Below are 26,941 nucleotides of genomic sequence, written 5' to 3' on the forward strand. Positions count from 1 at the left end.
GACCCATTTGCCAGTCCCTGGTCTCTCTTGCCATCCAATTTCTGCTTTCTGTTTCCCCACGTCACATCTCCTAGATTGCTTGTTGCTTATCCCCACCACTGTTTCAGTTCATAGGAACATAGGAAGCTGCCTTATGCCGAGTTCGACCCTTGGTCCATCTGCCCAGTATTGTCAACACTGACTGGCAGTGGCTCTCTAGGGTTTCAGGCAGGATTGTTTCCTAGCCCTACCTCGAGATGCCGGGACCATCTGCATGCAGAGCATGTGCTCTACAACTGAGCCACGACCCTTCTTCTCACCTTTCCCTTCACACACCTGGTGTCTTCTGTGCATGAACTGCTATCACCCATGTTAGAACTAGAATTGGACTGGTCACAGAAACTCAGATCTGCTCTTCCTCCTGCCGCTCCCCACACCAATTCTTGTGTGCACCACCATGATGAGAATAAAAGTACCAAGGACAAGAAATACAAAATAGGAATGTTGGAAGGGAACAGCACTCAGAAGCACTTCCTTCTCTGATTACCCTGAGAGTTGCAGTCCATGCCAATAGCTGGTTTTTCACCAAGTAGCTGCCCTGAGCATATTATATCTAGTGTAAAATATGCAAAGATATCCTCCCGGAATGGGTCATAGAATCATTCCAACCCCCTGCTCAATGCAGGAAGCCTGATTCCCAGGCGGTCTCCCATGCAAGTACTAACCAAGGCTGACTCTGCTTAGCTTCCGAGACCAGACGAGATCAGGTGCATCCAGCCCTTTGCTCAGTCTAAGTCTTTCTTCTAGCTTATAAGAATTCTAAATTAATCACCCCTCTCCCACATGAGGGCTAAAAAAGGAGGAAACTCCATTAGCACCAAAGGAGTTTCATCCCTTTTGTTTAGCCCCAGTGGGGAGATGGGCGGTGGGCAGGGGGAGAGCGAATTTAATGAAAAAGGTGGCTGAGTGGAAAGTGTAAACCTCCTCAAGCCATGTGTGGTGGTCCCAATCTGGATCAGGGCCCTGTGCACTTACACAGAAGTAAATAAAAGAGTGAGGATCAGCTGCGCACAATATTTAATGTAGCGTGTAGTTTAGCCCTTAAGTCTCCCTCAGCTGCTATTTCAGCCTGAATTTGCATAAGATTGCTCATTAGTCTCTATAGAAATTTCTCTGTTACAGAAGAAAATTGTACACTCTGTTACAGAACATGTTTAATTTTTAAAGCCCCTCTTTTGTGAACGTTTGAGGCAAGCTAGAATCTAAATGGAAGGGGAGGAGATGAATCCCATGCAATATAAAATCTGAAGAAGGGGCTAAAAACAATATACTAACCCCACCCCCCCAAGCTTAACTGAAGCCGGGTCTGACGGTCATGCACTGAGAGTGTGTGTCCAGCACAAGCGCACAGGTGGCAACAGCCAAGCTGTTTCTGATGGATTTTGGTCAAGTGAATGGCCTTGTGTGAAGGGAGCCCTCCCAAGAGAATGTCAGAAGAAGTTATTTGGAGTCTCCTTAATGCCCTTCGGTTCACCTGAGTCTCGTACAACGTCATCCCTTGTGCCTTTTCCAGTTGGGTGTAGGTATGGTGATTCTACCCGCTTCTTCTGCCTTAAGATACTCAACTCCAGTGTGCTGTCCACATGGACTGGGGGTTGTCAGTTCAAGCCCTACAGAAAAGGAATGGTTTTCTGCATTTTTGTTTCGTAAGTAATCATGAAGAATTAAGCTAAAGAGACTGCGGGCAGATGTTGAATTTAAATCACTGTCTGCTTTGGCATTTAGCCAAGATGAGTCTACGGAATCTTTCATCTTGATTTATGACAGTGTTTAAGTCTCTAAGTCCTAGTGGGCTGCAGCAGCTTGCAGAGTAAATAAGTCAAAGGAAGCTATGAAGATGACAGCACAGCTAGATGTTTCTTCTCTGCATGCATTTGCTTTGCTTCAAATTACTGTGTGTTGCAGTGAATCTTTTGCTTGAAACTTTATTTGGAATTGTTACTTTGCTGTATCCTGAGGTCTAAGGGCAGGTTACAACATGCATATATACCAAAACATAAAAAGGGACCCTAAGTTCTCCTATAGAGATAAATCTTACTGTAATCTTATGGGATTTCCAAAACTAAACTAATTTGCAGAATCTCTTCTTCCTACCTTCCCTTTTTAAAGGCAATAATATTGCACTCGTCAGGCCAATGCAGATTAGGGACTCCATATGGATTGCACACCTCACACATGGCATTAAGCGCATGCTGGAGGGGAAGGGGTGTGGGCAGCACCAACACACAAACTGGAGCACCGATTCAATGAGTACAGCTGAACTGTGGGTTTGAAAAGGAAGGTCTTGCAGCATGGAACATTATGGACAGGAACATAAGAAGCTGCCTTATACAGAGTCAGAGCGTTGGATCATCTAGCCCAGTATTGTCAACACTGACTGGCAGCAGCTCTCCAGGATTTCAGGCAGGACTCTTTCCTAGCCCTACCTGGAGATGCCAAGGATTGAACCTGGGACCTTCTGCATACCAAGCATGTGCTGTAGCACTGAGCTATGGCTCCTCTGCTAAGGGAGGAAGAAGAGCTCAAGGCTCCATTTGGAATGGAACACCTAAATAGCATGCTGCCATTTTGAGACTTCACAAGCCCTGGTCTCAAGCCCTGCACAATTGGAAGACTGTGTAGTTAATTTAACATTGTGTGAATGGATCCCAGAAACTAATAAATACATAAAATTCATAGGGGAGGGGCGAAATATTTAGAAGCATTAAATAACATGACTCTGGAGAATTGAAATCTATGTCAATCCTACACAACACTCAATTTCTGGATCTACTGGTAGATCTCTGGGTGATTTGCAGTAGATCGGCAAGGATTTGTCTCCTACTTGTTGAGCAAAGATCCTCCCTCCCGCCCTGCTCGAAATTATACTGCTAAAACCAAGAAAGCTTGGCATAATCAGGAGTGGATTTTTGTATGGAAGAAGTGTGAACTCTATTCAGTCCTATTACCCAAACCAAATTCCTGGGCTCAGAATTCTTTAGTTCTGTGGATATGTCTTTTCCACCTAGCTCTGGTTGGTAGATCTCACGGCTCTAGTGAAAAACAAGTAGATCCTGGAAGCCTGACATCTGCCCATCCTTGCTGTATGGCCACAGATATACTCTTAACTTATTAATGCTGGCCAAGGTGTGGTTGAGCTCTGGGATGAGAGTGATAACTGGAAACACAGCCTGCAAGTTGTAAGGAGAAGTCAAGGGAATATTGGGTCTCTGTAATTATTACTTTTTAAAATGGGGTGAAGGCAATACTTTAAAACAAAATTGTAATTGGGAACACACGCCTTCTGGTTTGCATTTGTATGAGCTTGATTTAGAAATGTGATTTTTCACCCCATGAAAATAAAACAAAAGCCAAGAACATCCTGTAGTAATTGTCGGCAGACTGAGATTAAACAGTTCATCAATGTGGCCTTTGGCAAGTGATCAAAACACAGGACAGGTACTAGTTGAAACTACGGTGGGTAGGTTAGAGTTAAACTAATTTAAAAGTGGATTTATGTCCCTTTCATTTTCTTGGAAGAAGTCGTGTTGAAATGAAGTTGTGCATTTCTTTTTTCTTAGTTCCATTATTAATCAGTAACTTTTAAATGAAACTGTCTGGAACCTCTATAATTGACGCCAAAGGTATATCTTGTATAACCAAGCCAAAGATATCAAAGCAACAGTCCTCTTTGACTTTGTGAAATCTCATTTCTCTCTCTCTCTTTCTGATCTTGGGCTCTCTAGAGAAGCTTATTTTCTCTAAAAAGCTAAAACACCAAAGTGAAGTATTTGTGTGTCATAGACATGCATTTTTTATTGTGCATTAGCTAAAGGTCAGGGTCAGCCCTACCATTAGGCAGAGTGAGGCAGTTGCCTCAAGTGGCAGATGCTGGGAGGCACAGAGCAATGGAAAGGTGATGGAGGACAGAGCTGTCTGTTCCATGCAGCGTGCCCTGTGCCCCATAAGCTGTACCACTGTCCTATGGTGAAGTGGAGGCTGCTGTCCTGTCACCAGCGTCGAAGTAGGATTTAACTTCAATGGGAGTTGTGGGTGGCATCTTGTCCTTTGCCTCAGGCAGAAATATGTCTTAGGTGAGCCCTGCTAAAGGAACTAACAATGTGTTGGAGACTCTCCTTAATTAATTTTTCCCTTTCCTTTTGCAGGTAGCACTAGTATTTCCCAACAACGACCCTGCTGCTTTCATGGTAGCATTTTATGGCTGCCTGCTTGCAGAAGTTGTCCCTGTTCCTATTGAAGTGCCACTTACCAGGAAGGTAAGAGAAAACAGTTTCTCGTTGTTGTTGCAATTGGTGTCACAGAACAAATTGCCACAGGACATGACCGTCTGAGCAGGTCATGCATTTTGGGATGTAATGGAAGACGCTTAGGAATGCTTATGTAACTTGTTTTTATGAAAGGTCACCCTCGTATATATGCTCTAGTTACTCCGACTTAGCTCCACTGGGAGTCTTCTGAACTTTATGTTTGATTTTGTTTTGGAACTGGTTGCAAGCTATATGTGGAACAGATAGCTTAAGAGCAATGTAAGCGTTAAGGACTTCACTTGGAGAAAGTTAGGGTGCTTCCAGATTAGGCTTTTCTTGTGCAATCGACCAGCCTCATTCACAGAATTTTACAGGGGGTCCCAACAACACCATCTTCAATTTGTAACCCTCCTGTGTTTTTCCATTGCTTCCTCCATCTTTTTTCTTACCACAAAAAACAAAACAAAAGCCTGTGAAGAAGGAAAAGACAAAATAGCTGGATAATGCCTTCAGATGGTTAGTGCTAGGAGCTGTCCGTCTGGAAGCACCCTTACTTCCCCAGTGCCCGGCATTCCATGTCAGAACTGCATTTCCAAAAGGATAAGGTTATTTACACAGGGTAATAAAGGTACCAATTGCACATAGAAAGGTCTCTACGTGTGCTAAATACTTGAAATCCTACTGAAAATTATTATAACTAAGCTTGGGACACCTAGGAGGGGTGGCTACGAAGTTATCTGATAAATACAATGGAGTTTGTTTTGCATTTGGGCTGAGAATTGTTCAGATACTATGGAGCTAGGGTTCCAAAATCCTTGCTTAAGTGATTGTTTTGCTCTTAAATCTCTGAGCAACTTGCTATTTAGGCAACACTTAAAAGTTCTACTTGGTTTCTTTTAAAAAAACAACGATTGATGGGATCTTGGAGAGCACCTAATCATTGAAACCCTGCTAGTGCTTAAGTGGCACTTCATATAACTAGGAGCTTGACACAGCTAGCCCAAACGGATTTAAAATAGTGGTGACAGGTCTAAGATGTTCCGTATTTCATCTGGAAGCTTATGGACTTGGTTCTCTGAGTTGGCTTTGAACAAGTTGTGTGAATGGTATGTTCAGGCAAAAACGTTCTCGAGTGTACGCATTCTTAGGAGAAATTGCAAAAGGCATTTGCGGCTGTAGAGAGTAATGTCAACACTGTTTGGGATCAGATAAAAAAATGGAAGTTTCTTGTGTTGTGCTGGCTTTGTTTCAGAACAGTTTGAGACCATGAAATGGTTACAGAATACAGAAATGGTTACAGAAGTTGAAAGTGCATTTTCAAAAAATAAGTATATCTTCCTTTTTTTTTGCGTCAAAACGTTTTTTAAGGGAACAGTTGGGTTGTGTTGCTAGTCGTTGTTCCAGTCCAGACTGCATTATGTTAGCACTATTTTTAATATGCAAGTTCTTTCCTTCTATTTGTTATCTCATAATTTCACTGACCAATACTGAATCAGGAATATACAATGCTGACAAGAAACAGAGAGTATCCATACCTTATTTTTGTAGGAAGTTCCAGTTTTCCATGTGTTGACATGTAGGGTAGGAGGCCATCTGATTGTTCTATGGCCCTGTAGAGACATATGCAGAGGCTGGAAGGGATGTTGATGAATCTTGGTCAGATTAACTTGCTTTGCTGCAGGAGAGAGTCATATGGTGATTCAAGGTGTCTGTTTTTGGGGGTGGTACAGGCATGGTTACTTCTGACGAATACTGATTTTTTTTCATCTGCATATTTAGGATTGCTAAATTCAAAATGGCTTCGGGAGCCAATCCATATAGTAATATGTAGAAGGAGAACTTCACCAAGGATGTTTCTTTAAGCACTCCTGTGAAATGACAGGTGAAAGTCATCTGCCAGACTTCGCCTCCCATATATAGGTGCCAGACTTCGCCTCCCATATATAACGCACAGGTGCTCTGTCCTGCATTTGAAAACTGGCCCCTAAGATTTTCTCCTTTGTATACAACTGAAAAGATAACTGAACATAAATGTGCCAAAATAATTCTGTGTCTTACTCTGCGAAATTTTGCAAAAAGTAACTGGAAGGATTTAGATAGTCAGCTGAAATCTTGCCAGGAAACAAAATATCACACTATCACAAAAATATGAAGGGAACTTGAACTGACTGTGTGTCATGATTCAGGAAAACACAACAGCATCTATTTAGGTTTCTGTTGTCAATGATTAGTACAAGTCTGTCGTCTCAGCAATATGTGTGACTGTGGTGATTGTCTGCACTTGTTTATATGCTGCAGGAACTGGAATCCAGCAAATGAGGTGAACATTTCAGTTACTGAGGAGAAACAATTCTGCTTAGTCAATTGCAACACCAGATTTCTTCTGCCATTGATTGGAGGCTGTATCACGTGCCTTGTCATACCAATGGCCTTGGCTGCTCTTTTGTGTTTCCCTATTATTTGATCTCTCTGTAGCGTTCCTTCAGTGAGTGGAAGCCTTGCACATCTTGGAATTTCACAATTTGTGATGGATAGGGTTGTAAGTCAAACAAATGTGGCAGTCAGGCTCTGGGTCAACGGTGGGCCTGTGCAATAGGTGCAGTGGCAAAAGGTGTAAATAAAAATATTTAAAATGTATGGTGGGAGAGGACTGAAGTGTGTCAAAATCTCCTGTGGACTTGACCAGGATAAACCCCTCCTTGCATCCGCCATTCTTTTAAGATGGCTCTCAAGCACGGTGGGGAATGTGTGGCCTACAGAAGTTGTTGGACTGCAGTTCCCATCAGTATAGGCAATGGCGAGGGATGATGGAGTTACAGTCCAACAGCAACTGGAGGGCCATATGTTGCCCATCATTGTTCTAGGGATTCATTTTGCCCACAGTGTAGGCTTTCAGCTCATAGTGGTTTTGTTGCGATGGACTGCAAGAAAATGGGCAAGGACAAAACAGGACTTTCATACACAACTGTCCTTTATTGCTACATAACAGGTACCTATGAGCCAGTATAGCAAGTACACTACAGGAGCTCAAGAGGTCCCAAAAGAACTAACTTTTAACCAAAACACTCCTTAAGCATGCTCGACAGGTTTCATGCCAGTTGTACAGAGTTTCCTTTCCCTTTCTACCACTGCTGTCTGTATAGTAGCGAGATGCTGTTTGTGCCCCTCCCCCCGACACATGGCAGGAAATGTCACCAGTTCAACTGCCAGTTGAACAGTTGACATTTCAACTGCCAGTTCAAATCCAGCTTTCCTTCCCTCTTTCCTTTTGCCTTTGCCAGCAGTGCAGTGATCAGTTTTAAAATGTAGGCACCCATCATGACAGTCCCCATAGCCACAGCCCCAAGGAGAGTCCAAAAATTCATACAGCTGGGTTGATTCCCATCAACAAACCAGTTCTATCAGTTTTAACTCCATAAGGAGAACATTTTTTTGTAAAGGTAATGGGTCTTCATTGCCCATTCAAGACAAAGTCACTGCAGAATTCTTTGCGTTACAAAATTCTTTGATTCCACTACACCACTGGTCTTTGCCACATCTTTCTTTCTCATAGTCTGGTTCCCATAGTTTTTTTTTTTCCATTTTGCCCCTCTTGTCTCTACTTGCTTCCTCATCTTTTCCTAGTTTCCCTGCTGCTTCTACAAATTCAGTTGTCCTTTCCTTGGCCTCTGCTTTGCCCATGCCCTCCTTTCCTAGGCCCCCTGCTTTTTAAAATAAATTTTGTGTATGCTTTCTTGTCATCAAAGGTGCCTGTTCCACAGTGTTTTATCATTTGTAGTTTTTAATCCCCCTCCTAATGTCGGTATTGCTGGGTAACTGGTTCCCTTAGAGCAGGGGTGCAAGAAGTATAGCTCTCTCTGCCAGCCCCCAGCAACTGCCACCACATGAGAAATAAATGCTCTAGAAATGTGCCCTATGGTTCCTGCCATAGAAGCATCATTCCTAGAGCATCCTAGGAAGCAATGTTTGAAGGTTCCTGCCTGCTTCCTGGGATGCTCCAAGGAAGCTTCCCAGAGTGGGTTAAAGCTGTGCGTGTGAAGGTGTGTGTATGTGTGAGTGAGCGGAAGGGTGGGGTAGGGTGGAGGGAGTGTGGGAGAAGTGAATGGATATGTATGTAAGTGGGGTATTTTTTGTGGGGGGCATAAGGGGACCCTGGCCCCTGACGGATTACCCCCAAGGGAATGTAGCACAAGTTGCCCACTCCTGACTTAAACTGAAGGTTTTTTAAGTATTGAAATATATACAAGATAAGCACAGTGTGAGTGAGTTAGTGGTGTTTGTGTGTGAATGTGTCTATGAATGTGCATGTGCACATATGTACAGCCCCTGCCACCCCAGCAGACACCCAGTGCGGTTCTCAGGGATGAAAAGGTTGTGCACCCCTGCCTTAGGTCTATAGAACAGGCCTAAAGCCCCAGTAGACTTGTGCATGGCCCACAAAATCTTGTTTTAGCAATCTAGCATAGATGGGCTCTCAACGGACAGTACAGATACAGATCTCCCCCTTAAGACCCCTTTGGAATAGTAGCCACCATCAGAGATTCATGGGATTGTTTGTATTTAAGAACTTTCAGTGCAAATATTCACAGACTCGTGACAGTCACTCTGTTGATGACCAGGTTTAAGGCTTTCAAAAGCCTTAAAACCCAGTCCAAGGGTTACAGAAATAATTATTTTAATATAACAGGTAAGACACACACACACACACACACACACACACACACACCACTTCCAGGTTTTAGAATAATAAATCTTACTGCTTTTTATTCAATATAGGTATTCTTCCCTTTCTCTCTTCTCCTTCCATCCCAAATTGCAGTTGGCACAGCAAAATTCACAGCATTTGTTGGTTTTCAGGCAACTCAAAGACTCTCCCTTTTGCTCTAGTGTAGCTGCATTCCCTCCTACTGTGAATGCTTCAGGCCAGGGGAATTCTCTTGACAAAGTGGGAGAGAGCATGTCTGTGGGGAAAGGTCACTTTGCTTTTTTGGTAGTTAAACCTGGCCATCAACAGAGTGACTGTCAGAGTCTGTGAATATTTGCACTGAAAGTTCTTAAATACAAACAATCCCATGAATCTCTGATGGTGGCCACTATTCCAAAGGGGTCTTAAGGGGGAGATCTGTATCTGTACTGTCCGTTGAGAGCCCATCTATGCTAGATTGCTAAAACAGGATTTTGTGGGCCATGAACAAAGCAGAAACTAGGAGGGGGAACCTCTGGGTGCATCAAATATTATTTGTTAGGACCTATGTGTTTACACAACAGTCTGTATTCTTCAAATAGTCTTTTGCAAAATCATTCTCTTCGCATTATTTGGAGAGTACAGGACACAGTGTGTTGTGTTCTTTTACAGTGCCCATGAAGAAGATTTTACTCTAAGTGTGTAGTTCCTAGTAAATAATATTTTGTGCACCTAGAAGTCTCTTCTCCTTCTTTATGCCTTTCCCCCTCTTCTGTGTCGAGTTTCAAAAAGAGAGAGGTTTCCCCATGTCCTTTCGAGTATGCACTTTTACTTCGTGCCTTTCCTTGTTTGTCACAGCCTTCTTGGACTCCCTCTGAGCTTTGTACCTGAGATGGTAGGTTGAGATGTATCTGCTTGTTGGCAGGCGGAAGTGATTAAAAGCTTGGTCTGAAGATAGGTTAAGATCCTTGCTCTGACATTGGCTTTGGGCAATTGCTGTGAACATAAAATTATATATTTTAACTTGCCTTGGGATAAATCAGGAGAGATACCTTGATAGGTAAACAGGTTGCGGTAATACGTTGTCCTTAGAATGCGACTATTCAAAATTAGAGCGATTAGCCTGGATCTAAGAAACCATTGACATGGCTTGTAAATTATAACCTCAGCAGCTAGGCTTAACAGCAGTGAAGCAGAAGAGGGGGTAAAAAGAACTCGAATATTTTCAGGAACTTATGAAAGAAAGAAGTGGCAGACTGATAACATCAATTTAGGCTAATACAAGATACATTTTTAGCATATCTGCCAACGTTTATTAATGCCTTTTAATCTTTGTACATTTTCTAGGGCCTGGCTAGTTCAGGTACTCCTCAGGCTACTGTTAGCACAGCATGCACAGAGTTTTTCCCCAAAATGGCATGATTTCATCCTCTTGTCTCTTTCTATTTATCTTAAAAAGGGGACTCCTCCTTCTGTCTGGATTTTCATAGAAGCCAAACCAAATGAGAGCTCATTTCTGAAGACTTTTCTTGCAAAAGTATGTCTTTAACTTTGCCAAGCTGGAAATAAATCTCTAATAATTACTATAATAAACAGAAAATGCAAATAAATAAAACTGACAACTGTATGAACTTTGAAAAGGTTATACAAATCTATCATAAACCAGTTTCTCATCCCACCATGCCATTCAAAAATCAGCACACACAAACCCATCAATGTAATAAAACGTTATCTTCTCAAATCTGTGTGGAAAAGCTGGTGCTAAGCATTGGGGGGTGATGCATGTCTTTTACTTAGTTTTGATAGCTTTTTAACCACTGTAACTATGTATTTTTTGGGGGGAAAAACTTGAATTGGACCTATTCTGGAAAATGTATATCTGGTTCTAAAAGCTTCACCTATCTCAACAGCCAGAACATTTCTCCCACCCCCAACAGACTTCTTCTTTGCTTCAGTTCTCCAGTGCACAATTTCTTTGTTTTGTGATGAGAATATCATAATATTTTAATTCTCGCTGCAAAATTTTCCATTCTGTTTTGAATTCCTTTTCTGCCTAGAGAACTGTTGGTCTTTAAAATGTGTATATATGGCATCTGGGTATCGGCTGGTAGCCCTTGTTCACATGCATATTTTAGGTTGTTTTATAATGTTGACTGCCTGTGTGCATCGAATGTGGAAGCCTGATACAACCGAGGCAGCAACAGCATTGCTTACTAACTAGGTTTTTTCCAAGCTAGAAACTGTTTATTAGCTTGTGCATGGAAAGGGAGAAGAGGAAGGGGGAAAAAAGAAGGTAAAGCATGCAATGGCTGTTCATTTGTTTGATTTTACTCAGGGCTGCACATAAAACCCAACTCCCCCTGCTCCCCTCCACAGATACATGTCAGGGAAATCTAAATTCTGTGATCAGTATGAATTATGTGTGTAAAATGCTGAATCAGGCCAAGAAGAGCCACGCTGACCAAGGTCCATCTAGTCCAGTATTCTGTTCACACAGTGTCCAACCAGCTGCCTGTGAGAAGCCCACAAGTAGGACATGAGTGCAACAGAACCCTTCCGCTTGTGTTCCCCAGCAACTGGGCATGCTGCCTTTGATAGTGGAGGTAGCATATAGCCATCAGGACTAGTAGCTATTGATAGCCTTCTCCTCCATGAATTTGTCCATCTATTCTGACAGTGCCTAGGCCAATACTGCCAGAAAACAGAGTGCAAAGAAGGCAATAGTCCTCTGCCCCTGCTTGGCCCAGCATTTGGGTTTCAGAGAGTTCTCTGAACATCAGGGCTAGTAAATGCTGATACACCTATCTTCCACGAATTTGTTTTACCTCTCTATTTTTTTAAAGCAGTGTAGGTCAGTGGCCATCACCACATTCTATGGCTGTGAAATCCATATGTTAGTTAATGTGTTGTGTTTCCTTTTGTCTGCTTGAACCCTCTACTGATTTGGTGATCCTGAGTTCTAGTATTATGGAAGGTGAAGGGCAGCTTCCATTGCTATACTACCGCTAATATAAATTATGTTGCGCTGGTGTAAACTACCTCTAGAGCAATTCTAATAGCACTTGCTGGTGCAACAGGTTTTATGGGAAAACCCGTTGCACCAGAAGCACTATTAGTGTTGCACTAGCAGTTGTTTATGCTAGTCCAATATAATTTACGTTAGCAGTAGTGCCTGGGGGGGGGGGGGGATCGTCTATCCATTGTGCAGCTATAAAGCAGGTTTGCTTATACCTATGCATGATTCTGCTTCCTAAGCCTGGGTAAAGTTGCACCTCTGCCCTCCCCACCACAAGCCTCTGTAAATTCAACCCAAATTGCCCACAAACCTTCAAGTCACAGCTGTGAGGAAATGTTGGGATCTTCAAGGTTTGTTTTTTAAAGCAAGCTGAGATTCTCAGTATGTGGTATTCTTGGCCACGCTCTCAAAAATGCTGAGGCATGGAATGCAAAGTGCCCTGCTCAGACCGTGCTCGAAAAGCACTTGGTTGGCTAAGTGAAGCAAATGCCCTTTGCAGATACGTGTTTTGAAGTAGACGTTTCATTACTGCTCATGCGGTGATTTACTTTCATGGTTTCTTTCTTGCTTTGTCTTCAACCAGGATGCAGGAAGCCAACAGATAGGCTTCTTGCTCGGAAGCTGTGGTGTTACTGTGGCCTTGACTAGTGATGCGTGCCATAAAGGACTGCCTAAGAGCCCTACTGGGGAAATACCACAGTTTAAAGGTAGGCTTATTTTCATTAACTAACAGTAGTGTACACTGATTAAGTGCCTGTACATAGTAGCAAGGAAAAGTTGTTGTTGTTGTTCAGTCGTGTCCGACTCTTCGTGACCCCATGGACCATAGCATGCCAGGCCTTCCTGTCCTGTGCTCTCTCCCGGAGCGTGCTCAAGTCCATATTCATTGCATCAGTGATGCTATCTAGCCATCTCATCCTCTGCCGTCCCCTTCTCCTTTTGCCTTCAGTCTTTCCCAGCATCACGGTCTTTTCCAGAGAGTTTTCTCTTCGCATTAGGTGGCCAAAATATTTGAGCTTCAGCTTCAGTATCTGTCCTTCCAATGAGCAGTCAGGGTTGATTCCTTTAGGATGGACTGATTTGACTTCCTTGCAGTCCAGGGGACTCGCAAGAGTCTTCTCCAGCACCACAGTTCGAAAGCATCAATTCTTCGGCGCTCAGCCTTCCCTTATAGTCCATCTCTCACAGCCATAAGTTACTACTGGGAAAACCATAGCTTTGATTATACGGACCTTTGTTGGCAAGGCGATGTCTCTGCTTCTTACTATGCTGTCTAGGTTTGCCATAGCTTTCCTCCCAAGGAGCAAGCGTCTTTTAATGTCATGGCTACAGTCACCATCTGCGGTGATCTTGGAGCCCAAGAAAATAAAATCTGTCACTGCTTTATTTCTTCCCCTTCCATATGCCAGGAAGTGATGGGGCCAGATGCCATGATCTTCGTTTTTTTAATGTTGCATTGATCCTCAGGCAGATTAAAAATGCCTAAATATGTATCCTTAATTTGGGGGCAGGCAGAGTGTCAACTTGTAGTTGATTATAGGCTACTGCATAATTATGGGTCAACTATGACCATTCTAACCGAGAACTACCAGAAGTACAAGCTGGGTTTAGAAGAGGCAGAGGAACTAGAGATCAAATCGCCAACATTCGCTGCATCATGGAGAAAGCAAGAGAATTCCAGAAAAACGTCTATTTCTGCTTCATTGACTACGCTAAAGCCTTTGATTGTGTGGATCACAACAAACTGTGGCAAATTCTTAAAGAGATGGGAGTACCAGACCACCTTACCTGTCTCCTGAGAAACCTGTACGAGGATCAAGAAGCAACAGTAAGAACCAGAGATGGAACAACCGATTGGTTCAAAATTGGGAAAGGAGTACGACAAGGCTGCATATTGTCACCCTGCTTATTTAACTTATATGCAGAGTACATCATGAGAAATGCCGGGTTGGATGAATCAGAGGTCGGAATTAAGATTGCCGGGAGAATTATCAACAACCTCCGATATGCAGACGATACCACCCTAATGGCAGAAAGCGAAGAGGATCTCAAGAGCCTCTTGTTGAGGGTGAAAGAGGAGAGTGCAAAAGCTGGTTTGAAACTCAACATTAAAAAAACGAAGATCATGTCATCTGGCCCTATCACCTCCTGGCATATAGAAGGGGAAGAAATGGAAGCAGTGACAGATTTTACTTTCTTGGGCTCCAAGATCACCGCAGACGGTGACTGTAGCCATGAAATTAAAAGACGCTTGCTCCTTGGGAGGAAAGCTATGGCCAACCTAGACAGCATAGTAAGAAGCAGAGACATCACCTTGCCGACAAAGGTCCGTCTAATCAAAGCTATGGTTTTCCCAGTAGTAATGTATGGCTGTGAGAGCTGGACTATAAGGAAGGCTGAGCGCCGAAGAATTGATGCTTTCGAACTGTGGTGCTGGAGAAGACTCTTACGAGTGCCCTGGACTGCAAGGAGGTCAAATCAGTCCATCCTAAAGGAAATCAACCCTGAGTGCTCATTGGAAGGACAGATAATGAAACTGAAGCTCCAATATTTTGGCCACCTAATGCGAAGAGAAAACTCCCTGGAAAAGACCTTGATGCTGGGAAAGACTGAAGGCAAAAGGAGAAGGGGACGGCAGAGGATGAGATGGCTAGATAGCATCACGGATGCAATGAATATGAACTTGAGCACGCTCCGGGAGAGAGCGCAGGACAGGAAGGCCTGGCGTGCTATGGTCCATGGGGTCACGAAGAGTCGGACACGACTGAACGACTGAACAACAACAACAACAAATGACCATTCTGCCTGCTGCAACTCCCTGGAACTTGGAGCGCTTTCTTCTGACGGAGTATCATTGGCATCTAGACAGGACCGAGAGATGCACATTATTAGCACAACCTAGCCCCTCCTGCAACTTCATGAATTTTTGGTGAGACAGAGCCAAGCTGGGCACTGACTGGAGGGAGGAGAAGCAGAGCGTATGGTGCCTTGGAGCTGGGGGCTAAGGCTAGCACCTGGCACTGACTGTAAGCACCAGTAGACAGAAAGATATAGGCGGAGAAGGAGAGGAGGTTGTGGCTGCTCCCAAGTGGATTTCACTTCTGCTTCCTGGCATAGAAGTTGGCCGGTCTTGGATGGAAGACAGGAACTGAAAGGAGGAGCTCTGGAAGCGATGACTCTACCACCATTTGTCTTCCTCATTGCCTTCTTGAGTTGGCCAGTCTTGGATGGAAGACAGGAAATGAAAAGAGGCGCTCTGGAAGGGATGACTCTACCACCATTCCTCTTCTTCATTGTCTTCTTGAGTTGGCCCTGGACGGGAAAGAGACCCTTGTACAGCTCTCTAACTTACTGCTAGGCATTGCCGCAGCTATTGTTTGACATTACAACTCTTTTGGATTTTAGTGGTTCCAGTTATGCCTGAGCACTTGTGTTGCATGACTGCAGTGCCCCTATTACTAGATAGCACCATAATTACTACAGAGTCTATTCATCCATGGGAAATCCCAGATAAAGAACATAGGAAGCTGCCTTGTACTGAGTCAGAGTGTTGTTCTACCTAAGCCCAGTATTGTCAACACAGACTGGCAGCAGTTCTCTAGGGTTTCAGGCAGGAGTTTTCCCAGCCCTTCTTGAAGACACCAGGGATCAAACCTGGGACCTTTTGCATGCAAAGCCTGTGCTGTACCACAATATACCTCGACTGTGTATCCACTACACCTCTGGACCCTAGACTGCTGTCTGCAGAAGAGTTTCACACAGCAAAATATAATAAGTAGGCCATCCTTGATGTAGAACATGTGGGTGGGGTGGAGGATTGAATCCTGTTCTGTCTCCTTGCAATGCTACTTATACTACTTACATTGCTTGCACTGGATGAAAAGGTGGTATCATTTCAAGTCATGAGGCTGTCCCATACCAGTTGAGACATGGGGAATGAAGTTGTGTAAATGTTGGTATAGGAAGGGTGGATCCTAGCTCAGGGGAGAGAGCACATGCTTTCCATTTAGAAGGTCCTGGGTTCAATCCAGTGTTAAAGTATCTCTGATAGGAGGGGTAGAAAGGACTCCTCCTGAGGCCTTGGAGAGTTGCTGGCAGTAAGAGTAGCAGTGTTGGGCTAGATGAACCAGTATTCATATCCAGGGGTCAGACTTGACATAAGGCATGTGTTTTAATTACCAATATAGTTGCGCAAACCTCTGCAAAGACATTTTGCTCTTTGGCCAGAAGCTCAATGAATGCATTTTTTCCTACAATAAATAAACAAGCCATGGTTTGTGTTTGTTTCTAAGGCTGGCCAAAGCTGCTATGGTTTGTCACAGAATCAAAACACCTTTCGAAACCTCCTCGAGACTGGTTCCCGCATATAAAAGACGCAAACAACGACACAGCTTACATTGAAGTGAGTTTCATGTGTGCATTTATTACCCTCCTTCCCTTTTCTTCCTGCGCTTTCCGTTTGTTTTTCTCAGACCACTTTCTTATTGAATTAAATGTTACCTCCATTAAGTGAGTATGTCATAATCTGCCATGAAAATGCCAGTGAAAGCGATGCCCCTCTAGGAGTCAGCAATGACTCGGTGCTTGCACAGGAGGAATCTTTTCTTTCTTCCTTAGACGCATAATGGCTGCATTCAGATGCCTTGTTTTCCATACCACTGCCACATAACCTTGGTTTTTTGGTTTAGGAACAGCCTCCATTTGCTCCATGATTTGGAGAAAGGAAGAATGTGATACGTGAATACAGTCAATATATTATTTACAACTTTACTAGATGGTTTTTCTCAGTTGTATGTATATTTCTTATATGTAAACCAATTCAGGAGTTACATCCTTACCTTTGTATGACTTTAGATGATACAGGTGTTTTGCTAAATCAGTGCTGGGAACATCACAACAAAAAGCTAGTTTCAAAGGTTCTAGATGGGGGTAGAAGGTAAATCCTCAGATGTTTTGGACTTTAACTTCCAGAAGTCCCTGCCAGCATGGCCAATGGTCAGGATTGCTGGGAACTGAAGTCTAAAACGTCTGGAGATCTACTTTCTGCCCATCCCTGTTCTAGAGTACAGCTATGTGAATATCCAAACATTGTTTTCTTTAGAATGCATTACATAGTATTCCTTCCGCCCCCATTTTAAAGGTGACCTGAATACAAATATGAGGCTGAAATGGCCATCAGCAGACCTTCATCTGGGAGGGAGGTGCTGATGTATAGGACCGGTCAATTGGGATTACAGGCTTGGGATGCTCCAGTATCCACTGCATGCCATATGTTCTATTTAGAAATCAGCACAAATATTTATTTATTTTTCAGTTTCACTCTTACTGGGCATTTACAGTTTCCACAGAAACAAAACAAAAGAATGTTCTTAAAAACATGTTAGTTACATTGCTTGGACTTCTGATACACTCCACTTTCAAAGGAGCCTATGTATAATATCAAGTCTTGCTTAAAATACAGTAAGCTTGGAAATACTCCTTGCTACCATAAGCCAAATTGCCAGATGCCTTGCTTACACCAAGTCAGACCGTTGCGCCATCTAACTCAGAATTATGTACAGCAGGAGTGGGCGGATGGTGGATCTCCAGGTGACTTGCAGCAGATGAGCAAGAGTATCCCACTCCCAATGTTTTTACAGTAGCGACACCAAAAAACCTATTTTCCCCTCCTAAATAAGACTGCTAAAACCAAGAAAGCTTGGAGGGAAAACAGGAGTAGATATACATGTGATAGGATTTGTGTGCAAGCTCCAGCTCTGGTACTGAAAGCAAACTCCTGGGCTGAATCTGTGTTCAGAGCTACCTTGTCCCTCAAATCTGTTTTTGCCCTCCTGAGCCACTATTTTGCACTTGGCAGTTGGTGCACCACAAGTGAAAAAACAAAGTAGATAGTGCCGAAAGTCTGCCCACCCCTGGTGTACCATGACTGGTGGCAACTCTCCAGGGTTTTGGACAGGAGTCTTTCCCAACTCTACCTGGAAATGCCTGGGATTAAACCTGGAATCTCTTGCGTACAAAGCATGGCCTTTCACTACAAAGCTCTTCCCCAAAAGTGACCCTGAAAAGATGAGGTAGTTTTGGTGAATCCCCAAAGAGAGTTAAGCAACTCTGTATATGTCTCAACCAACAGCTAGTTTAGGTGCAAAATGTTCTCAGTCTCCTAATCGTGGACTGAGAGGTTGTGAGTGGGCTGCAGGATGCCTTCTGCATCCTCTTCAGCCCATCTTCTTTCTGGCATGAATCCCCCTCTAAGACTGATGATGGCAACCCTGGTTGACATTAAGCAGGCTTCCTTCTTTAACCAGGATTAAATTTGCTATAATTTATAGCATATAAATTATACCAGATAATTATGTTGGTCTCACTATAGCATTCTCCATGAAACAATGCGTAGACTAGATGATATAGTAAATAACACATATTTAATTGCACTAGTAGGAAAGGGATTATATCTCAGTGGTATACAAAGCACATGTTTGCTTGTAGAAGGTCCTCGGTTCAATCCCTGGTGCCTCCGGTTAAAAAGACCAGGTAGGAGATGATGAAAAAGACCTGTGCTTGAGAACCCAGAGAGTCCCTGCCAGCCACTGCTGACTATACCTGTCTAGCTGGACAAATAGTCTGACTTGAAATAAGGCAGGTTCCCTGTATTCTTAGGATCTCAGATTAAAAAGCCTCAGGGATTGGTTCTGATCAATTCAGCTACCATTCCAGCCTCCTCAGCCTTGAGAAAGAATTGATATGAGGTTGGGGTTTTTTTAATGGCTTGGTCTGAATCTTTAGGGAGTAGGGGATGATGGAGGGCCTCAGATGTATAGAGAATTAGCAGGATATGTGAATGCAGAAGCAAGTAGCTGGCAGAGAAAGCTTAGTGGCTGAATGATATATGGTTTTAGTGAATGACTATTTTTTTTAAAAAAATAGGGCTGATATTTGTCTTCTGAGTTAGTGTTGCACGGTCAGCAACATTTGCCTACAGACTAGCTGCTGCATATGCTGAGATGTGAGTGGAGGTCTCTCTAACCCACTTCTTTCTGGTGTGAATAGGGACTCTGGCAAAGCTCTCCCCTTATTATAATTTACATCAGCCATTCACACCCCTACCTAAGCCAAGTCAATGGCAAAATAGCAGTAAGCCACTGGGTTGCATGGAGGGAGCACCCTTTCTGCACAGACACATCCCTCCCTAATGTAGAGACAGAATTGCAGGTGTCTGTGATGGTGGGTGGGGGGACAGTTGAGGTGCCTAATCAGGGGAGATCCTTGGGACTGGGGGCTTGAGGACTAGATAGAGGTTCTCCCCACTCTATCTATGTGCCAGATGCACATCTTTTCATTTGTTTCAGATTCTTGAGGTGTTGTGGTTCCCTGAATCTTGATGAGAAAATTTTATTTTGCAGTACAAAACATGTAAAGATGGAAGTGTTCTTGGGGTTACTGTGACAAGAATTGCACTACTGACCCATTGTCAAGCTCTTACACAGGCCTGTGGATACACAGAAGGTATTTCAGCATTTAAAATCATCGTCATCTTCCTGAAGCAAGTTTGTAAATGGTAGCATGCGGTATATTTCCCTGGGACGATTAAACATCACTAGATCTTGTTTACTGATGGGAGAATTTAATGATAGGATTTTGTCCTAGATTGGGGTGCAGAACCAAAAATGGGTAGGAGACAGATTGCCCCCAACCTGTTGCTCAGACATCATCATCCCACCCACTTTGCCTTTCTCCATGCTGGGAGAAGCATGGAGTTCTGTGCCTCTCTCAGGAAGGAGAAAGGGATATGGGCATCAGTGGGAGGAACACCTGCTTCTCCCTGTGCTAGCCAAGTCCCCGGCTTCACACAGCACACTTTGTCTCTATGGGGGTGCCATGTGAAAGGACTCACCTGGTGCCATGTCCCTTCCTTGCGTGGCATGCGTCGCCCCCATGGGAGCAGGGCATGCTGCTTGAAAACTGGGCTGTTGTCAGGATTGGGCCTAATACCTCTGCGGAGACCGTGGGAAATGACTCTGAATCTGAAGGAGAAGCACGAAGAGCTCAGAGAGGAGATAGAAATTCAGGGAGACGGTGAGGGGCCCATCCAGGTACAAGGGAATCAGTTGAGACAAGCCCAGCCACAGCCTCACCAGTGGTGGGAACACAGCAACACCCAGGGGGAGGGGGGTGGGGCTGTCCAATGCAGGGGCCTAACGTAGGGCCAAGAGGCAGGAACAACTCAAGGAAGTGAGGCGGTCTTCCAGTTTAGCCCATCGCAAGAGTCCCTGAGGGGGACTGGGAAAGCCTTTCAGCGTTCATATCGCCGGCTGGCGCTACAATCACAATAATGTCTCTATCGACTGTAGTGCTTTTAGCGAGAGATCTTTTAGATAGCTTGTTTCTGCATCAGGATAGTCTAGATAGGCTCCGTAGCATTGGGTTGTTGGTAGGATAAGAAGGTCTGCAACCTAAACTGCTGTCCAACAAGATCCATTTGCACAATAAAGGCTATTCATTTGGAGATCAACTGTTTCATCTGACTACAGACAGGGGAGAGAGCTCAGTCTTTGACAGCCGTCACTAGGAGGAGGAGAAGCTCCTTCTCTCAGCACCTTCCAAGCCCCCTGCTGCCCACACCCACATTGGTATATCCAATCTGACGTCTCTTAGAACAGTGGGAATTTTCCAGGGGGTTCCTTCGCCCATGGAGGAACCCAAGAAGGCTCTGTGGGCCATATTCGGAACCTCTGCAGGCCAATTTGCCCCACCAGCCAGAGGTTTCACATCCCTGTCCTAGATATTGTTTAATGATGGGATTGCTCATTGGAGCCAGTCCAATGAACAATAATCAGATTGGCTCAAAATAAGCCAAGCTATCTCCCCCACCCCCACTGCTGCCACAGTTGGGAAATTGCTCACCTTATTTCTTGGCCAGTCATATTTGATTTCCAAGCCAACCCAGCATTGCAGCCTGGCACACTGCAAAATCCAGGCAAGTGGGTGAGAGGGAAGGCAGTTTGGAAGGTTGTAGATGGAAGCGGGGGAGGTAAGGTGGGAGCTGGCCAGATAGAAGGGTAGAAGGAGTGGAATCTTTCTCTGCTACAATCTGAGCTGGAGAAAAATTCCAGAGTTTGCTTGTCTCACATTAAGGTGAGCATTAGAAGCCCTGAGCTTTGTATTTCCTGTCCCAAAAATACGCAACTTGATGACATCTCTATAGGTGGAGTTGTCATTATTTTTGAAGATGCTGTTCTTTCTTATGTTCATTGCTTTTTCTTTTCTTTAAAAGCCTGTTTTCAAATGAACCATTGATTATGACATGTAATGCAAATGAAAACAAGACTGAGAGGGAAAGCAAGCAGTGGTCTGGCCCCAAATAATCCATCAGTAATGTTTTATCTCGAATTGTTCTGAAGCTCATTTGTTGGCAATTTTTTTTTACCATCAAATTTGTATTGCAGTTGCTTCTTAGAGTAGGGTTTTCTTTGAGCTGTGCTGCACTAACCTTGTTTTTATCTTGCAGCTGAAACAATTGTGAACGTATTAGATTTCAAGAAAGATGTAGGTTTATGGCATGGGATTCTTACGGTACGTTAACTGTTCTTTTAAGTAACAATTTAAAAATGGGATTTGTATGCTTTACATTTCCATCAGAAGTTGTAATGCTGTCAAGGCTTTACATCTGATTCTAGATTATTTTTGGGAAGCATACATTCGGAAACTCAGTGGATATAATCCAGTCTTGCAGAAATTATTATTGGAAGACCTTTGTGCTAGCTAGCAAGCAACTGCAGCAGTGGCTACAACTAGCACAAGAAGTAAACCTGCTGGGTCCAGTGCTGTCTCCAACTGTGGACAGCCTAGGCAGTTCATGAGCAGTTCATCTCCCATTGCTCTCTCCATGTAGTAATCGGAAGTGTACTGCCTCTAGGTGTGGAGGTTTTAAAAGGAAAAGAGAACAGTGCTTTCTTATTCTCACCCTTGACCCGGGAATATTCGCAGTACCAGCTGGATGCTTTAATCTTGTGTTAGTAAGACAGAGAGATGCCTTGGGAGGTCAGAAGAATGCCTGAAGCGGTAATAGCAGGAGTAATGCAATTCCACAGGTATTCTCTTTGGAGAGGACTCTGGTGACCATTCATCTAAGAATGAAAACTAGAAATCCTGGCAAGCCTGCTCACTAATCACACAATGATATCTACACGGCAGCCGCTGTTTTGACTTCCAGCTGCACTCCGCTCCAAACACGATATTTTCAGGACTGTGAGAAGAAGACAATGTGTGTCACAGAGACCAATTCAACAGAGTCAACAGAGACCAGTTCAAAATTGCAGTTGCTGTATGGATAGAGGAAGCATGAGAATTGTCCCTACATTAGAACTATAACTCCTAAGTCTTAACAAGTTGCCTTCAAGTATCTACAAAGACTTATAATGTAGGATGCAGTTTATTCTGATTGGTGGTATGGAACTGGAAATGGCAAAGTGGGGAGGATTCCCTGTTTTCTAAGAGAGCAAAGATGGCCATCTACTGTCCTGGTGTTTTGAACTTGTTCTGTTGTCTTCAGTGATCTCAGGGCTATTCCTGCATAACACTTTGCAGCCACTGGAGTCATTCTGGATAAGCTGAATATGCATTTATAAAAATACTTAATGCATATTCCTTATAGGTGCTCATGGGAACAAGGTCTAGATTTATATGAAGAAGAACATTGGTAGTCATTTTGGCCAAATGAAATAGTAAATCTAAAGTAAATCTATTACTATTGACTAATAGTCAGTAGTACTAGTAAGCTGTACTAGTTATTGGTATATCTTTATTGGTACATTTTGGTTTTTAAAATACCAAAAGCAAAGTGACAATCTACACATCTTGCAACAGTTTTTTTTAAAAAACAAATACCTTATACGCCTTGGCTATCCATAACATGGCTAGGTCTGGTCCTCTTTTAGACCAAAGGATCGAGAGAGTGGAGGAGTAGCTGTAATGTTAATAGTTTATATATAATAGTGCTGAGTGATGAGGACTTGGATTCTTGAGAGTTTGTGTAACCAAAGTGGTGAATGAGCAGAATGAAGCAGAATCAAGTTTCGGAATTGCTTCAAAAGTAGTACTGTATCTGCAAAATTCTTTCTTGGAGAGTTTTGATGGCAGAAGCACAATGCTAAAAGTTTCTTAACTTTGTTGTTGTTCTGTTGCCATTTTTCAGAGATGACATCAACTACTTGCTCAACTACTGAGTCATTTCTTTCTATATTGGCAAGTTTCCAGCTCCAGCAAGTAACTGGATGCTCTTTCTCCCCCACTCCCCCCCCCACCCTTTAAAGAAGCACGTGGTAGCTCATTTTGCTCATTTGTTTTGCATTTACTATTTTAAACCTCTCAGATGACCTTATGAGGTTACTAGGTTTTTTTGCTTTTTAACATAAAAATAGATACTCTTGTATATCTTGTTTTTAAAAAAATACTTAACGGCCTCCTTTGTAGCTCCTACAGATGGGGAGAAAAGCAAGGTTTTCTCAGTTTTCCCCAAGGCCTTCAATTTTTCAGTGGGAAAAATTAGAAATGGGGTGGGAGGAGGGGAGAATCTTTTGATTTTATGAACTATTCTCTCTTTTAGAATAATGAGAAAAATGCTTTTTAAGGCAGGACTTTAAAATACTGTTTTAGTTGCACTTTACTCCTTCAAAATGATTTCTAATAAGTAGGTAAGACAACCTACTACACTGTTAGGAAATTTCCTGTATTCATTAGACATGTCCACTCCAATCCATTTCTTGCACTTTGGAGACCTCCTTTAGAGTTTTGACAGGTTCTGACTGAAATCTGGAGTGGATTTACTACCCCACTGACATTGGAGCCACCAGCCTCTACTGAATGCATACTGTATCACAGAAGGCAATTAAATCAAATATCAGAGTATCATTCTTGGTGGATGCCTTTGCCTCACCATTACAGAACTCCCTTCTCTTGGGGAACCACTGAGCTTGGTTGCTTTCAGACTCAAGGATTGAATGGGCAAATAGTTGAGAGGATTGATGACTGAATTTTTGGTTTTGATTTAGCAGCTACCTACTAGTCTTTGGGATAGAGCAGGCTAAAGCCAAATCAATCTCCTGAATATTCCAGGTACCTCTTTCTTCATGAAGCTCCAATAAAGTGAACTGGGAAAATATAACCAATAGTCACAAACCATTTGAAATTTAGCATCTATCACTTAAAATGCGGAGCAAAAAGAATTCCTTCGTTTGATACTGTTCAAGTGCCGAAAATGTGATGAACATGCATGTTTGTGAAAATGGTCCTTAGCTTTTAGTGACCTTATGCACCTACTTAGCTAAAATGTAAAACAAAATTATAAGAGTCAGAAAATTAGAACTGCTTTTGAAATGTGATAACCCCTTTACCATCACATGTGGTTCACATTTTAAGATATGATCATAAAGACTTGTTTTTTTGTTGCTAGCCAAAATATGTAATACTTTAACCAAGAGTTGTGATACAAGATGGTATGTTTCATTACTGCTGAAACCTATTTCCCCTTGCCTTGATTTCAGAGTGTTATGAACATGATGCATGTCATAAGCATCCCATATTCCTTAATGAAAGTGAACCCACTGTCATGGATACAGAAAGTCTGCCAGTACAAAGGTAAGGATCATGTCCTTGTGTGTTTGCTTTCACAGGATGGGCTCTAGGCATTATATGAAGGTCTAAAATGTTATGTTGGCAATCGTGGCCTCCTTTCTCTGCCTATGACAGTCTCTTTCTTTGTGGCTGGTTTGGAAGGCCATAAAATATGGAAGTCCAAATGATCCCTGATATAAGATAGATGTTTTATAGTAAATATACATTATTGGATATCTTCCTTTTATTTGTTTGCTTGTACAAATTGTTTGTATAAATATGATATTTATAGTGTGCTCAAATATATATTGAATTTTATATGCCCAAGTTGAATTGCCTTCTCCACTCACTCTCTTCTCCTCTCCCTCTCCCTCACCCCCCAGCAAAAGTTGCTTGTGTAAAATCCAGGGATATGCACTGGGCATTAGTAGCACATAGAGATCAACGGGATATCAACCTCTCCTCGCTTCGTATGCTAATAGTAGCTGATGGCGCCAATCCATGTAAGTGATGGCTGTAGAATGAGAACAATGCAAAGGCATAATGCAGCATGCTTTGCTGTTGGGCATTCTCTACTGATGTCAGTGATCCCAGATCCACCAAGGGTACAATCCAGTGTATGTTTAGGCAGAAAAAAGTCCCACAACTCTCAGCATTCCCCAGCCAGCCAGGCTGGCTGGGGAATGCTGAGAGTTGTACGACTTTTTTCTGTCTAAACATGCATAGGATTGTGCCCTAAATGAGGCTGTGTGGCTGAAGTGCTTGGAAGATGGTTTCCCAAGATATTTGTTCCTTGTGTTTGGGCTGTTGTTGTTAAATTATTCCTTTTTTCACAAATAGCAAAAAAGGGGGGGCAGTTAATGACCATTTTGAGGTTTACTACAAACCATTTTCAGAAACAACACTTCATTCTGGATTTTTTTTGTAAAGTTTCTTTTCTTTAGCAAAATCCTGAAGCAAATCTGACATTCCATATTAATGCAAGTTGAAGCAAATCCAATTATATATGATATGACAAGCTGTTGTGTAAAGGTTGAGTCAAATTTATTTTTAAGAGGTAGAAAAGAGTGGAAGGTTTCTCAGCAAAGCATTTGAAACATGTGGGTTCTTTTGTTTTCATACCTGAGTGCACATACCAAAGTATAAAATAAATGCAGGTTCTTCTATCAAGTGTGAAGGGTGTATATAAGGAATGACCGACCTGCCTGTTCCTCTTTCAGCTTTCACTTCTGAGTTGATATTTTTGTAGCATGGTTGTTTACCTAACTATGTTTTATTTATTAGGGTAAATTTTATCCTGAACTTTGACCCAAATGTGTCCACAAAGGAGCTTGCACAAATAAAATAAAAATATTATTAAAAAGAGACCAATAGAACAGATTAAATCAAGAGCCAACAGAAACACCTGCAAATTCATTTAATCTCAGATGCACACTGAAATTTTAAAAATACTGTTTCCACCCAGTGCCTGAAAACTAGTAAAGAAGGAGCAAGGCAGTTCCATAGACTTGGTGCCACCACTGAGAAGGCCCTGCCCCATGTCACCACATCCCACAGCTCCAACAGTGGGAGATACAGAGCAGATCCTTCATAGATGACCTGATCATTAGGCTGGTTCATGTGGGACACTGTGGTCTGTTAAGTATCCAGGTCCCAGAAATGTCTAGGTCCGCAAAAGCCAAAACCAGCACCTCAAATTTGGACTGGAACCTGATTGGGAGACTAGTGTAGCTGTTTGAAAATACTTGCATCAACTCCTCACTTGGCATGTAGTATGTGTATTTGTAGTTTGATATGCATACCAGAGTACAAAAAGAAATGTAAGTTTAAGCCATTATTTAGAAGTAACAGCAGGCTAAATAGTTATTCTGTGGCTGAGTTTGGATGACACATTAACCCACCCTGGCCAGCAAGCTATGTAGTGTGTGTTGTTTCACAAACAACCCACAGTGCGTGTTTCGTGCACCCGACAGACAATTAGGCATGCAACCCACACTGTGTGGTTTGTTTTCCCCATCCTTCCCCCTCAGTCCTCCAGCCAGCTCCGCCTGGCATCCCAGAGGACTTGGTGGCAGAAGCCATCCTGTCTGCTACCAAGTCCTGTCCCTGCTCCGATCGCAATCTTGATTGGGGTCAGAGCCCTTAAATTTTTTTTCTTTTTTTGCACAAAAACGGGGCTGGGATTTATTTATTTTTTGCATTTTCCCAGCCCTGTGGAATGTGTGCAAATGCCCCCTATTTCTTAATTTTATAAAATCAGTTATTCACAGTTGCGCACTTGCACAACTGCAGCTATGTAAAATATAGAGGCTTGCCTTGTCTGCTCCTTGTATACTCGAACTGTCA

At 42.9% G+C, this 26,941-nt stretch overlaps 1 protein-coding gene across 3 annotated transcripts in view; it reads left to right on the forward strand.

Annotated features, from left to right (window-relative positions):
- The window catches only part of DIP2C (DIP2 acetate--CoA ligase C (putative)), a 421,153-nt gene that overhangs the window by 320,817 nt on the left and 73,395 nt on the right, over nucleotides 1-26,941 (forward strand). For all 3 annotated transcript variants that reach the window (XM_084859248.1, XM_084859249.1, XM_084859250.1), the window contains 7 exons: nucleotides 4,185-4,295; nucleotides 12,570-12,693; nucleotides 16,279-16,388; nucleotides 19,387-19,489; nucleotides 21,492-21,556; nucleotides 24,526-24,619; nucleotides 24,979-25,098. In XM_084859248.1, coding sequence (XP_084715374.1) covers nucleotides 4,185-4,295; nucleotides 12,570-12,693; nucleotides 16,279-16,388; nucleotides 19,387-19,489; nucleotides 21,492-21,556; nucleotides 24,526-24,619; nucleotides 24,979-25,098 — 727 coding nt within the window. The remainder of the gene's footprint in view (nucleotides 1-4,184; nucleotides 4,296-12,569; nucleotides 12,694-16,278; nucleotides 16,389-19,386; nucleotides 19,490-21,491; nucleotides 21,557-24,525; nucleotides 24,620-24,978; nucleotides 25,099-26,941) is intronic.

This window comes from Heloderma suspectum, chromosome 5, assembly GCF_057233095.1.
Source record: "Heloderma suspectum isolate Gila_16-S chromosome 5, 16-S_ref, whole genome shotgun sequence".
In the NCBI taxonomy this organism is placed as follows: Eukaryota; Metazoa; Chordata; class Lepidosauria; order Squamata; family Helodermatidae; genus Heloderma; species Heloderma suspectum.